This window comes from Culicoides brevitarsis, chromosome 1 (assembly GCF_036172545.1).
Source record: "Culicoides brevitarsis isolate CSIRO-B50_1 chromosome 1, AGI_CSIRO_Cbre_v1, whole genome shotgun sequence".
Taxonomy (NCBI): domain Eukaryota; kingdom Metazoa; phylum Arthropoda; class Insecta; order Diptera; family Ceratopogonidae; genus Culicoides; species Culicoides brevitarsis.
The window spans coordinates 21,344,743-21,358,345 of NC_087085.1; the positions used below are offsets into that span (position 1 = coordinate 21,344,743).

The 13,603-nt window shown below is 31.8% G+C and overlaps 4 protein-coding genes across 4 annotated transcripts; 1 reads left to right on the top strand and 3 right to left on the bottom strand.

Moving 5' to 3' along the window:
• The first annotated feature begins 238 nt into the window (after window positions 1-238).
• Window positions 239-1,277, top strand: LOC134827345 (gamma-glutamyl hydrolase A-like). The gene is made up of 2 exons (XM_063839940.1): window positions 239-410; window positions 475-1,277. Exons 1-2 carry the CDS (start codon window positions 256-258, stop codon window positions 1,247-1,249), a joined length of 930 nt encoding a protein of 309 aa, XP_063696010.1. The 5' UTR covers window positions 239-255; the 3' UTR covers window positions 1,250-1,277.
• Window positions 1,278-7,449: 6,172 nt separating this feature from the next.
• On the bottom strand, window positions 7,450-9,449 carry LOC134837438 (juvenile hormone esterase-like). Its single transcript, XM_063852813.1, has one exon. The coding sequence runs from the start codon at window positions 9,447-9,449 to the stop codon at window positions 7,770-7,772; it is 1,680 nt and encodes a 559-aa protein (XP_063708883.1). The 3' UTR covers window positions 7,450-7,769.
• A 507-nt stretch (window positions 9,450-9,956) lies between these two features.
• LOC134837439 (juvenile hormone esterase-like) lies at window positions 9,957-11,654 on the bottom strand. Its single transcript, XM_063852814.1, has one exon. It carries the CDS (start codon window positions 11,652-11,654, stop codon window positions 9,957-9,959), a length of 1,698 nt encoding a protein of 565 aa, XP_063708884.1.
• Window positions 11,655-11,663: 9 nt separating this feature from the next.
• On the bottom strand, window positions 11,664-13,569 carry LOC134837992 (juvenile hormone esterase-like). The gene has a single exon (XM_063853414.1). It carries the CDS (start codon window positions 13,563-13,565, stop codon window positions 11,880-11,882), a length of 1,686 nt encoding a protein of 561 aa, XP_063709484.1. The 5' UTR covers window positions 13,566-13,569; the 3' UTR covers window positions 11,664-11,879.
• Window positions 13,570-13,603: the final 34 nt, after the last annotated feature.

Genomic DNA, 13,603 nt, shown 5'->3' on the forward strand with positions numbered 1-13,603 from the left:
TTTTTAGATAATTATTAAGTTAATCGATCCGGGGTTTTCTGAAATCTTGACTGATAAGATACAAAGACAATGAGTATTTAAATTTTTGTCGTGATTAAAATCGAATCACTTTATTTTAGTTTCTCAAGTAATTCACACAATTTTAGCAAAATGAGGCTATTATCAATTTTCGCGATTTTATGTTGCTTTTTTGCAACAAATTTAGCTGATGAAGTTCTAAATGAGCGTCCAATCATCGGAGTAGTAGCGCAAGAAATGACTACAACACTGAATAACGGCTTTCCAGGACATAAACAGTTCATTGCAGCATCTTACGTAAAGTTTTTAGAAGGAGGTGGTGCCCGAGTTGTCCCTGTGTGGATCAATCAAACTGAAGATTATTACAGAGATATAATGAACAAAGTTAATGGGTAAGGAAAAATCATCAAAAAATTTAAAAATAATTTTTTTTCAAAATAAAATTTCGTTCAATAGAATATTTTTCCCTGGCGGCTCCAGCAGCTTTAAGAAAAGTCACGGATTTTCTGAAGCTGGATACCAAATTTACAAAATCGCTAAAGAACTAAATGACAAAGGTGATTATTTTCCACTTTGGGGAACGTGCCTCGGATTTGAACTCTTAACTTATTGGGATGCCGATCGTGCGGATCATCGTGTCAAGTGCAAAAGTGAAAATCAACCACTACCACTGGACTTCACCTTAAACTACAACAATCATCGTCTCTTCCAACTGGCCAGTCATGACATTATCCACAGTTTGCGCTACAAAAATATCACCTCAAACTTCCACAGTTATTGCATCACCGAAGAATCTCTCAAAAAGGTCGGAACAGAGAAAAATTGGATAACTTTATCAACAAACAAAGATTTTGACGGCTTAGAATTCATCTCCAGTTTCGAACATAGTCGATATCCCTTCTTTGGCACCCAATTTCATCCTGAGAAAAACATGTACGAATGGTCAATCGACAAAGTGATTCCGCATGACGAAGACGCTACACGTGCCAATCAATATTTTGCCAGATTTTTCGTGGAAGAAACTCGTAAAAATCGACATCGCTTCGATACACTGAACAACGAGCTGGCTCATTTAATTTTCAATTTCCCAAAAACTTTTACGAGTCACAAAAGTATTTACAGTGAATGTTATTTATTTAAATCTGAAGACGACTATCCGGTAGAAAAATTCAAAAACATTAAGATTGAACAAGGAGACGAAAATGAATCGGATGTTTCTACAGACGAATAATTTAAGAGAAAAAAAAATTAAAGAAAAAATGTGTCAGTAAGCAAAAAAAAAAAATTAGACAAAAAAAGTAAAAAGTATGTAAATTGCATTCGTTCTACTTCTTATGGGCATGCAAATCAAAGCATTCTTTCTCCATTTCATCTCAATTTGAAAGAAATTCACAATGCAGTGCTAAAGACCTTCATGGTTACGAAATATTAACACTCCCATCATGACGCTTTAATTGTTTTATTTTTCATGCCAAGCAAAAAGACAAAAGAAGACAAATGAATGAGGAATCTTCCCTATGCAATAAACAAAATAATCATCGGGGGTTTTCTAATCCTAACAAAAAAAATGTTGACTGCAATGCCTGACGAAGACACACAAAGCTAAGAATTGTAAAAATGCTTCAAGCAGAGACGCAATAAAAACATAAAATAATTAAAGTGAAATATATGCATTTTTGTGTTGCACACACAGAGATCTTCTGCTTACTGCTGTTTTCCGTATGTCTGCGCCTTTTAAAGTTGTGTCGCTCTCTCTGAGGGAGGTATATTTTTGTATCAATGTTTGCATGCAAAAATTGTCGACAATTTTTTTTTATCTCTCGAGTGTTGAAACACAGAAGCAGCAATGCAAGAACTAAAGATGAAGTTGATAAATTGCAGCAAAAGTTGTGTATCAAATTTAATTTAAATTTTCCGAGATGGATGCTTGAGGTTTTGTGCAGCAATACCTTTTGTTCGGAAATGTGTTGGCAGAGCTTTTGTGTCGAAATTCCTTCGTAAAATGAATAAGACGAAACAAAATCGTTTCAAATCTTTTCATTTTTAATTAACTTTCGAAGTGTTTTTACAACAAACTGCATTTCAGGTAAATAAGACTTTTTAATCAGATTATCGGAATTAAAGAAACAAGACAAAAAATAAATAGAAATGTTAGAACAAGAAAGTTTTGTAATTGGATGTATGGGCGATTATTTTTCTGTTGAAACCAGATTATTATTTAAGGTTGTTTGCAAAATTTTCGAAGGATTACCAAGGTAAAATCCTTTCTCAACAAGATTTGATCTTTTCTTATGTTTTATTGTATGACAAGATTATTATTGGAAAGACGACGTATTGAATATTTTTGTTAAAACTTGGCTTTTAATATAAATTTTTGATAAATTTAGTGATAATACTAGTAAAAATTTTTTTCGTTAAATTTTTTAAAAACTAAAAATAATAATTTTTAATTCTATATAAAAAAAATATATTTGATAAAAAAAATTTTAATTAATAATTTTGTACTAACTTTTAACAATAAATTTGCCAAAAACTTTTTATATTAAAAATTAAGTTTCTTAAAATAAAAAAAAAAAAAAAAAAAAAATTTTAAATATTTAAAAAAAAAAAAAAAAATAAAAAAAAAAAAAAAAAAAAATTAAATTTAAAAAATAAAAAAAAATAATATTATGACGTTTAATTTTTCAATATTTTTGTAAAAATCACTTTCAGATTTTTTTGTTTTTAAATTAGAAGTTTTTATTTCTTTTCTTTGATATTTTCCATGTAAAATGCTGTGTTCATGTGGGAACTTTTAATAAAATAAAAGTAAAAACATGGTTAAAAAAATATCAATATGTCATTTTATCTGATGTTTTTTAATGTTCTTATCATGTAGCATTTAAAAAACAATGACTAGCCAAAATCAACAATAAAAAACAAATCAAATCAAGCAGAACTAAGTAACGACACATTTTTCGAATAAATATCGAGCAAAATTACATTTTTATCACACGAAAACGCGTCAAAACTAGTTCTATCCATTATTTTTCCTAAAATGATTGTTTCCGCATCTAATTTTTCGTGAATTTTATCAACAAAGTCCCTACCCACTACGCCACGTTTTCCACTTTCCTGTCATCTCCTCGTGCATTGGCGATGCAACTTATAGTCTATCATTAAAACCAGGTCTTTAGTGCACAAAGTAAATACCAGGCAGCTGTATGCTCTAATTTTTGCACGCTTCACGCCTAATTTAAATGAAGAATGAACGAGAGACACAGAAACGAATGCAGGACACACAAAAATCCCCGAAAAAAAAAACATTTTACTCATAGGGTGATGACTTTTTGTTTGCTGCAAAAATTAAATGATTGATACCTTTTGAACACACACACAAAATGCCATGCATGAGAACCAACGACGAGAAATTCTGACTACTGCATGATTGAAAATGAATTTAACAAAATTTCAGTCGATGCCACGCCATGTCGGAGCTGAGAAAAAATGAACAGTTCCCTCATTTACGACAAAAAAGAGTATAATTTAACTTTACATGTATAATAATAATAAGTAATAAAAGGGACTGCAGAGAAAAAAAATGTATGCAGTCACAGAAGAAGAATGGGGTGCTGCTGCTTATTGCAGTAAAATTTGATTTTCCATGGTTGTCAAGAAAAATATTATTTAAAATAAAAATAACGACGACACAGAAAAAAGAATTAAAAATTTCTATTAAATTATACCGTGAGTTATATTTAATTTTTTCTCTTTTTTTTATTTAATTTTTTTAATTATATTTTTATAAAAAAAATAAAATATTAAAATTCAACAAGGAATGGTCAATAATTTCAAACAAATAATTAATATTTTTTTTTTTTTATTAAATTCTGCTTTAATTAAATTTTCTCATTTATTCGCGTTTTCTTACATTTCTTTTCCTATTTAAATAAAATTTAAAATAAATTAGTTTATTAATTTTTAAACCTTTGAAAAAAAATTTCAAACTTTTTAATTTTGACAAATGTAAAAAAATTAAATTTTGTCTAAAACATTTAATTAATTCAATTTAAAACAAAGCCAAAAAAATTGTTGAAAAATTAAAAAAAAAATCCAGTAAAAATTTAAAAATAAAAGAAAATGATAAAACTAATGAAAAAATTAATTTTATTAAATTTCCTAAAAATTTTCGATGAAAAGAGTAAAAATAATATTTTTTAAAAATTAATTAAAAATTAACGAGAAGCGAAAAAAAGTGAAAAAGTGAGAGAAAATAGTTTAAATAAAAATATAAAATTCAAGAAAAAATAGAGGAAAATTTAAGTGAACGCACGGTATATATTTCGGTAGTAAATGCACACAAAATTCATTTTAAATTTTGTTTATTTAACACTGTGCCCTGTGCATTTCTACTGAGACATCGCCATATTTATTTTTTTTCTTCCTCATTTTTATTTTTCAATGGCAATGACGATTTATTTGTATAACAATATTTTTCAATTTGATTTTATAATGACGGTGACAATTTTTATGTGAATATTTTTAAATAGTGAACCCTCATGTTTTTGAATCATTAGCGTATTGTTAATGCGAGTGCCAATAAAAATCAATCGAACGAAACAAAATGGATGGCAAAATTTGACTTTCTTTTATTTTATGAAAGATTTTGAAGACCACACCAAAATTTTAACACCTACTGAACACCTATGATGACACTATTGTTCCAGTCGTCATCAGAAGTCCCACAAAATCTTGATAAATCATTATCCTCCTGCTCATTCTCCTTTATGCAGCACATGGCATTCATTTGGACACACAATAAAATCTGGTAAAATGTCATAAAAACCCGAAAAAATAAGTGTGAAAATTATTTGAATGAATAAAATTAGTCGCGGTACCTTGTTAATATTATTATAGATGGATTTGCTTGATTCTCACTTTTTTTCTTTCTGTATGAGTGTAGGACGTTGTGTGTGGCTTTCGAGGATATATTTGGTATTTTAATACTAGAAAAATGAAAAATTTCATTTCGGACATATAAAAAGGACAATAAAAGTAAATAGATAATAGTTTTGTATTCATCAAATTTGTTTTTTTTTCTCCAACGAACAAAAAGGAAAATTCGTTCCATATTAAAATATGAGTTGCAGCTGGATTATTATGGATGAAACAACAATTTATTGGTTTACATTTAATGATTTTTTCTAGAAAATTTTAATTTAAATGCAGTTTCAAAGTAATTTCCATGCCAACAAATTTTCGAAAAGATGACACAAATTTTAACAGACATCTCATTTCCATATTTTGCAATTTTATCTAATTCCGCATGATGACAACAAATGCTCTAACAACGCATTAGTCGCGTCAAAATATGTTTGCGGAATCGGAACACGGACGTTTATTTAATTATTTTAATTCAATTTGTAACAAGGTACCGAATCGCCATGGTAAATAAAATTTCCTTTGTACTTAAAAAATAAGTGGCAACATGACTGTTAAATGCTGTATCAAAACCAATTTTTCCGCTCATAAGACTTTGTACACACAAAAAAAGGTATTTTCCTTCTGTCTAAATTACTTTGTGTAAACAATCTATCAACGGAACTGTGATTATAACTTGCCATGAAACAAGTTATGCGTACTTGAGGAAAAAAATGTTGCTCTTGAAGCGTAAGCATTATTAATTGTTGATACTGAACGAAGAGCGACCAAATCTAAGCTGGAGCACCGTAAATAGTCTGATTTGTGGACACGCATATTTAAAATGACAAAAACTGGAATAAATTTCATTTTTTTTTCGAGCATGAGCTTTTTGTTTTGGTTTTCTTGTCGTTCACTGAAATAAATATAATTTATTCATGAGAAGTTGACATGGGCTTTTGATGACAAAAATATTTTTTAGTTTTCTGTGTGCGTACAAATCTAGTTCATTTGTCAGTTTTAACGCCTAGTTCGTATAAAAAGTCTCCAGTCTGTGTGAAAACTTTGTGTTTCAAAATTAAAAATTATTGCGAGACTGAGACCTTTTTCATGGAAAATATGCTGGTATGTACAATTAAAAAAATCACAGAACTGTTAATTTTTATTTAAAAAAAAAAATTATTAATTTTTAATTAAAAAAATTTTTAAAAAAAATTAATTTTTAAGCTTTTTAATTAAAAAAATAATTAAACTAAAAAGGTTTTTTTCCTGAAATTTTTAAATTTCTGTAATTTTTTAACGTTTTTCAGAATTCATATTTTTTAAAATTTTTAATTTTAAAAAAAAAACCAAATTTAAGGCTTTTTTAAAAATGAAGAAAAATAAAAATAAATTTTTTACGAATTTTAAATTTTTCGATCTTACACGATTAAAAATCAAATATTTATCAATTCAATATTCGAAAAAAAAAACTAAAATTCAAATAGCACGTTAAATTTTTTTTAAAAAATTAAATATGGATCAAAATCCAAGTTAAAATATTACTGAAGGTAATTACATTTTTTGAAATATTTTTTTAGAATATTAAAAAATACTAAAAATAACAACATTTTTTTTAAAATACCTAATTGTTGAAAATTTTACAGGTTAATTATTTAAATTTCTAAAAATTTAAATTGCATTTATCTAATTAAATTTGTAATTTTGCAGCTCAAAGCTTCGAGACGTAATTTTTTCACATTAAAAGCACAATAAAATGTCTACTTCATGAAATTTCTGTCACAAATGTCAAAAATTATCACGAAGCAATCAGTCAAAACCGCGTGTGCTTTACATATCAAGTTCAACGACACAATATGTGTATCGCAAGTAAGTACCGTGCAATATTTGGCATATCAAATAAGATGACTATGACGTGAACAATATCATTTTGTTATAAGTTTATTATTATAATTATATCATTAAATCGCATCTCAGGTAGTTATCTACCACTTGCTGCGGTCTCTAATCAAATTATTATCCGTATCATCATCATCATCAATATAAAGTTTACTTGATTAAACTATCAAGCACCGTATCACAATTATAGATTTAATTCAAATGAAGCTGAAAAGTGTGACCAAATACGAAAAAAAGGCAAACATCATGTATTTGCGTGTATGTCACACACATTCGCGTGCTCCACTTGCTACATATTATCATATTGGTCCACGACAACGACGCGGCTGATGATGATGATGATGTTGTTGATGAAGCGCAACATAATAAATTAATTAATCTGAACAAATTGCAACAATTTATATTACTTTCTCATATTTCTGCCGTTCGTTGCGGAAAATGCTGCGGAAGATGCCTTTTAATCGATTCCCGAAGAAGAAAAAGCAAAGCTCGGCGGTACAAGAGAGACGGAAGAATATATATGAGAAAAATAATATTAGCATCATTAAATCACTGGCGTGCACCAGAATTGCCCTTTTATCGTTTGTTATGCGCTATCTCTTGCCCGCTCTTCAGGTATTGATTATGCTTCGCGTTGTTTCGTTTATTTTTATTTTTTGCCTTTTCTTTCCTTTGATCATCAACATGATTCAATATAATAATATTATTTTATTAATGCGCGCCTTCAACGCTTACACGCCTCTTAAGACAGCACCAACAAAACATAATAATAACGTGATGAGAGCAAAGTGCAAGCAATTTGCCTTGTAGATAATAATTTTGATCGCCGATATATTGCTTTGATTTATTTGCATTTTGTTTCTTTCATATTCTTTCAAAGAGAAAAAAAATCCCGATCTCACTTGAATTATTGATAAATATGTGCCATATGAGAATATGCGGAGGAATGTTGTTTATTTTTTGTTGTATTTTTGATCCATTTCTCGCCACATGGCCATTCGTTTGCTGAAAGGATCCTCTTTGGATTCCAAATCACCATCAATGTTCAAGTATTCGAGGTTGGATTGAAGATTTGACCAAATGACGTTTAATTCACTTTGTTCCGGAGTTGGATTACCAAATTTGCCGAAATTTGACCACATTTTTACCATTCGAGTACGAACAGTTGCTGCTGGACTTTCTGCTGAAACAGAAGGTAATGCTTTGAAATTCCATAGATATCCCAGTTCATCGGCATGGGCAGCTCCTTCGTACTGCTCCAATGATGCAAGTTTCTTAAAAATATTTAAATCCCCACCGAACGAGAAAATGTAGTAAAAAACTTCGTGACTTTGAGAATGTAACTGTGCCGTTTTTTGAATACCATAACCAAAAACGCGATCAGTGGAATATTTTATAAAATCCATAGTATCAGTGATGTTTTGCCCATGGAAATATACTTTACGAATGTTATCTATTATATCAGCGGCCGCTTCGCTATCTGGATCAATATGCCATTCGTAAGGAAGTAAGAAATGTGGATTTTCGTTGAGTTTTTGTAGGAAATTCGGATTTGCATTGAGTTGCGGAATGCCTAAGAGCATTTCTTTATCGTTACTTCCAGAAATGTACTTGATATTTTTGTTAAATTTTTTCTCTTGAATTATGGTCAAGGGTGTTTCTGTCAAAAATCGGGTCTCTTCAGAATCTTCTGGCTCTACACAAGGTGAAAATGGAATAGGTTGCAGAAATGCGGGTAATTGATTGTCCTCTGCGACTCCTACAAATTTAACAAAAATCTTTGGATCATCAATTTCCCGAATTCCTTTAACAAGTTCTTCTGTATTCGAAAACGTTAGATTTAAAAATGTCCCTGCTTCGTAAGCAATACGTTTTGGATCATCTTGAAACGACCATGGATTAAGTGCGGAACCAGATTGAGAAATTGCTGCTCGAAATAAACCGTTTGCCATTGGTGAAAGTGTTAGATAATGAACACTTGCTCCTCCAGCTGATTCTCCGAAAATTGTTACTTGTTCGCGATCGCCACCAAATGCTTCAATGTTATTTTGAACCCATTTTAGAGCTTCCACACAATCTTTCAAGCCGTAATTTCCTTGCGCTGCTTTATCGTTCGTTGAAAAAAATCCGAGAAATCCCAAACGATAATTGATTGTTACTATAACGACTTCTTCCTCCATGAAAAATTCAGGTCCATAATATTCAGAATCGCCAGAGCCACTTTTAAATGAGCCACCATGAATCCAAAACATCACTGGAAGTTTTTCCTTAGACTCAAGTCTTGGGACATAGACATTCAAAAAGAGACAGTCTTCTGATCCAGTCACAGATTCACTGAACATTTGTTGACCAATGCAATTTGAACCGTGCTTTGTGGCATCTCGGGTTCCTGCCCATCCAGGATGGGGCTGGGTATTTCTTAGTCGAAGGTCGCCAACTGGAGGCTTAGCGTAAGGGATACCTTTGAACGAAAGAAATTTTTGGCCGGCATCTGTTGTTTCTTCTGTACCTCGGACTTTTCCTCCATGATTTAATGTAACAACGAGCTCGTCATCTGATTTAAAATTTTCGTGAGGAAAGGAATTAACGTTTAATATCCAGATAAATAGGCAAAATATTGTTAATTTGAACATTGTCTTAGACGATAAGAAGATCAAAAGTGGGTTCTAGTCGATAGTTACTGGTATTTATAAATTTTATGAGCAAACAATGACAGATTATTTAGATAAGATAAGGGATTGTCAAATTTTTTGAGTGATGGATAAGCCTGACAAAAATCTGCATTTAAAAAAGTGTAAAATTAAAAAAAACTTGAGAAAAATAGCAAATTCAAAAAAATACTAATTGATTTAATTTTAAAAGGCTTAAAAAAATTTAAAAGCAAATTAAATTTTTTTCTCAAAAATCGGACGGATCGAAAGTTTAATGAAAAATTTAAAATAATAAAAAAATATGAATTATTTTGTAAAATATGCAAAAAAATTAAGTTTTGCAAAATAAAATTGATTTCAAAAGACTCAAATTTGCATTAAACGAAACTTCCTTTATTTGTTTTCTCGATAAAAAAATATACGAATTTATAGGCACATATTTTTGCCAGGCTTAATAATGAATAAGAAAATAAATTTTATTTTGATATATTAATATGGATTGTTATTCCACTTTTGATCCATTTCCTTCCACATTGTCATTCTTCTTCCAAATGGATGAATTTTTGGCTGTAGTTCTTGTCCGATGTCCATGTATTCATGATTAAATTGAACTGTTTGCCACTTTACTGGAATCAACGAAGTTCTTTTCGGCGTTGGATGACCATATTTACTGAAATCTGTCCACATTTTCACTACACGTTGTCTCACTTTTTCAGTTGGACTACCTTTTGGAGGGCACGACAACTTTGCCATGGTCCACATATATCCCATGTCATCGGAGTGACAAACACCATCGTAATCTGTTAATAAATATTGCTGTTTGTGCCAACTTAGGGTGCCATCGAAGGAAAATACGTATTGAAACACTGGAGATTTTTGTTTTTTGGCATGCAAACTGGCTGTTTTGTAGGCAGAATACTGAAAGGCTCGATCAGAATTAAATTCAACAAATTCCAAAATGTCAGTTATCTCCGTTTTGTTGTTAAAATACGTTTTTCGAATGTTGTAAATGATGTCTCTAGCTGCTTCACTGTTTGGTTCAATAAACCAAAGATAGGGTATTAGAAAACTTGGATCGTCATTGTATTTTTTAAGTAAGTTTGGATTTAATCTGTGATAATGAATTTCCGAAAGAAATTCTGCATCCGTTGCGCCAAGAATGATTGGAACTTTGTTAAATTTTCCTTTTTGAAGCATTTTTATCGGGGTCTCAGATAAAAATCGTGGCTCTTTTGAGTCTTTTGGTTCGACAGACGGTACAAATGTAAGAGGAAGATATAAAGTTTGTAGATTTTCTAGGCTAATTCCAATTGTTGCAAATACTTTGGGATCTGAAATAGCACGAAATTGTTCCACAAGATCTTTAGATGAATTGAACGTGATATTTAACGTGTTTGCGGCATCAAACGCTTGTTTTCTGGGAAACGGTTGGTGACCCCATGAATTTAAAGCTGTGCCAGATTGAGAGATAGCGCCATGAAAAAGTCCCTTAGCCATTGGAGACAGAACGAGATAATGAACGGCTGCTCCACCAGCAGATTGTCCAAAAATTGTCACTCGATTGCGATCACCGCCAAATGCTTTGATGTTCTTTTGAACCCATTTTAGAGCTTCGACACAATCTTTTAGGCCGTAATTTCCTTGAGCAGCTTGGTCGTTCGTTGAAAAAAATCCAAGAAGGCCCAAGCGATAATTTATAGTGACAACAATAACTTCTTGCTCTACAAGCATTTCAGGTCCATACAAATCAAAGTCGCCAGATCCACCATAAAAGCCGCCTCCATGAATCCAAAACATCACAGGATATTTTTTGTTTGGATTGATATTTGGTGGTGTGTAAACGTTTAAAAAGAGACAGTCTTCAGAACCAACGACGTCGATCCTCAAGAAAGCGGGAATCTGGACACAAACGTTTCCATGTTCGGTAGCATTACGAATCCCATGCCAACCTGGATGTGGTTGGGGATTTTTGAAGCGAAGTTTTCCTACTGGTGGTGTAGCATAAGGAATGCCTTTGAAGGAAAATAATTTTTTGGTCGACGTTGGAGCAAGCAGTATTTCTTCGCCACGTACTTTTCCGCCGTGATGTAAGGTCACGATGAGGTCTCTATTTCTTTCGTAACTTTGTTGAGGCAACGAATTGGTAAGTAAAACCAAAAATAATAGAATAATTATTTGTCTTAACATGTTGAAAGTTCAAGTAGAAATAAACCTAGAATTCTTATTCTTTTATTTATATCAAACGAGGATAAGATCAATCAAAAATTTCAGACAAAGTCTAATTGTTTACAAACAAATTTATTGACCTTTTGTATCAGTCAACTTTAAACGCGTAATTTTACCAATTTGCATTGGAACAATATTATTTTTTACACGCAATATTTTTAAAACAATTTTTTCAAAGCTTGAATTTTACTGTGCATTGTTATATTTTTGATCCATTTCTTTCCACATAGCCATTCGTTGGCTAAAGGGATCGATTTTTGGTATCAATTCTTCTCCAATTTCCAAAAACTCTTGATGGTTTCGAACTTTTGGCCACTCTACGGAAATTAATTCAGTAACATTAGGCGTTGGATGTCCGTATTTACTGAAATTTGCCCACATTTTTACCATTCGCTTTCTCACTTTTCTTGCTGGATCAGTTGGCATGATAAGGGGCGCTTTGGAATTTTTCCACAAATATCCCATATCATCAGAGTGCATAGCGCCATCATATTCGGTAAGTAACTGAAATTTTTTGTCTAAGTTTAAAGAGCCATCGTATGAAAAAATGTAAAAAAATACGGGAGCTGTTTGTTTTCTAGCATGCATCTCTACTGTTTTATAAATTGAGTATAAAAATACTCGATCGGCACCAAATGTACGAAATTCGATTATATCATTAATTTCGGTTTTATCATTAAAATACGTTTTTCGAATATTGTTAAGTATATCGTCTGCTGCTTCAGTGTTTGGTTGAATGAACCACTCATCAGGCAGTAAAAGACGAGAATCGTTATTATATTTTAAAAGAAAATCTGGATCTTTTCTTTGCGCGTCATGAACCAGGAGCATTTCTTCATTCGTGGCGCCAAATATGCATGGAACCTTGTTAAAATCTCCTCTTTGAAGAATTTTCAACGGTGTGTCTGGCAAAAATCGGGGTTCATCGGAGTCCTCTGGCTCAACAGACGGCTCAAAAGGATAAGGAATGAATCCTGGAAATAGATCTGGATTTGTCATCGATTCTGCAATGACTGCAAACTCATATGGATCTTTAAAGTCGCGAAGTTGATCTACCAGATTTTCCGTTGAATTGAAAGTAATATTTAACAATTTAGCAGCTTCAAAAGCGATTGTTCTTGGATATGGCTGAAAGCCCCAAGCATTCAAGGCTGTGCCAGATTGTGAAATGGCCCCATGAAAAAGTCCTTTGGCCATTGGAGATAAAAGAAGATAATGAACCATACCTCCACCAGAAGATTGTCCAAAAATTGTTACACGATTCCGATCACCTCCGAATGCTTCGATATTATTTTGAACCCACTTGAGCGCTTCTACGCAATCTTTCAATCCGTAATTTCCTTGTGCTGATCGATCGTTGGTAGAAAAGAATCCAAGAAAGCCCAAACGATAATTTATAGTGACAACAATGACATCCTCATTGACCAAAAACTCCGGTCCTTGCTTGGCTGAGTCTCCAGATCCTGTTACATAGGCCCCTCCATGAATCCAAAACATTACGGCATATTTTTTAGTTGGATTTAGATTTGATGGCGTATAAACGTTCAAAAAGAGACAGTCCTCAGAGCCTTGTAGTTTATTTAATTGTACGCAGATATTACCATGCTTTGTTGCGTTAAGAATGTTTGTCCAACCGGGATGAGGTTGGGGACTTCTGAACCGAAGTTTTCCCACTGGTGGTTCGGCATAAGGAATACCTTTGAATGAAAAATATTTTTTATCCGAATAGAGTCCAATAGATTTTTTCTCGCCACGAACTTTTCCACCATGATGTAAAGTTATGATTAAATCCTCATCGTTTATTTTTCGTGAATGTGCCAAAGAATTGGCAATTAATACCAAAACCACCACTAAAACTATTTGTCTCAACATGATGAGAGCTCAAAACGAATTGAATTGAAAACAAAGTT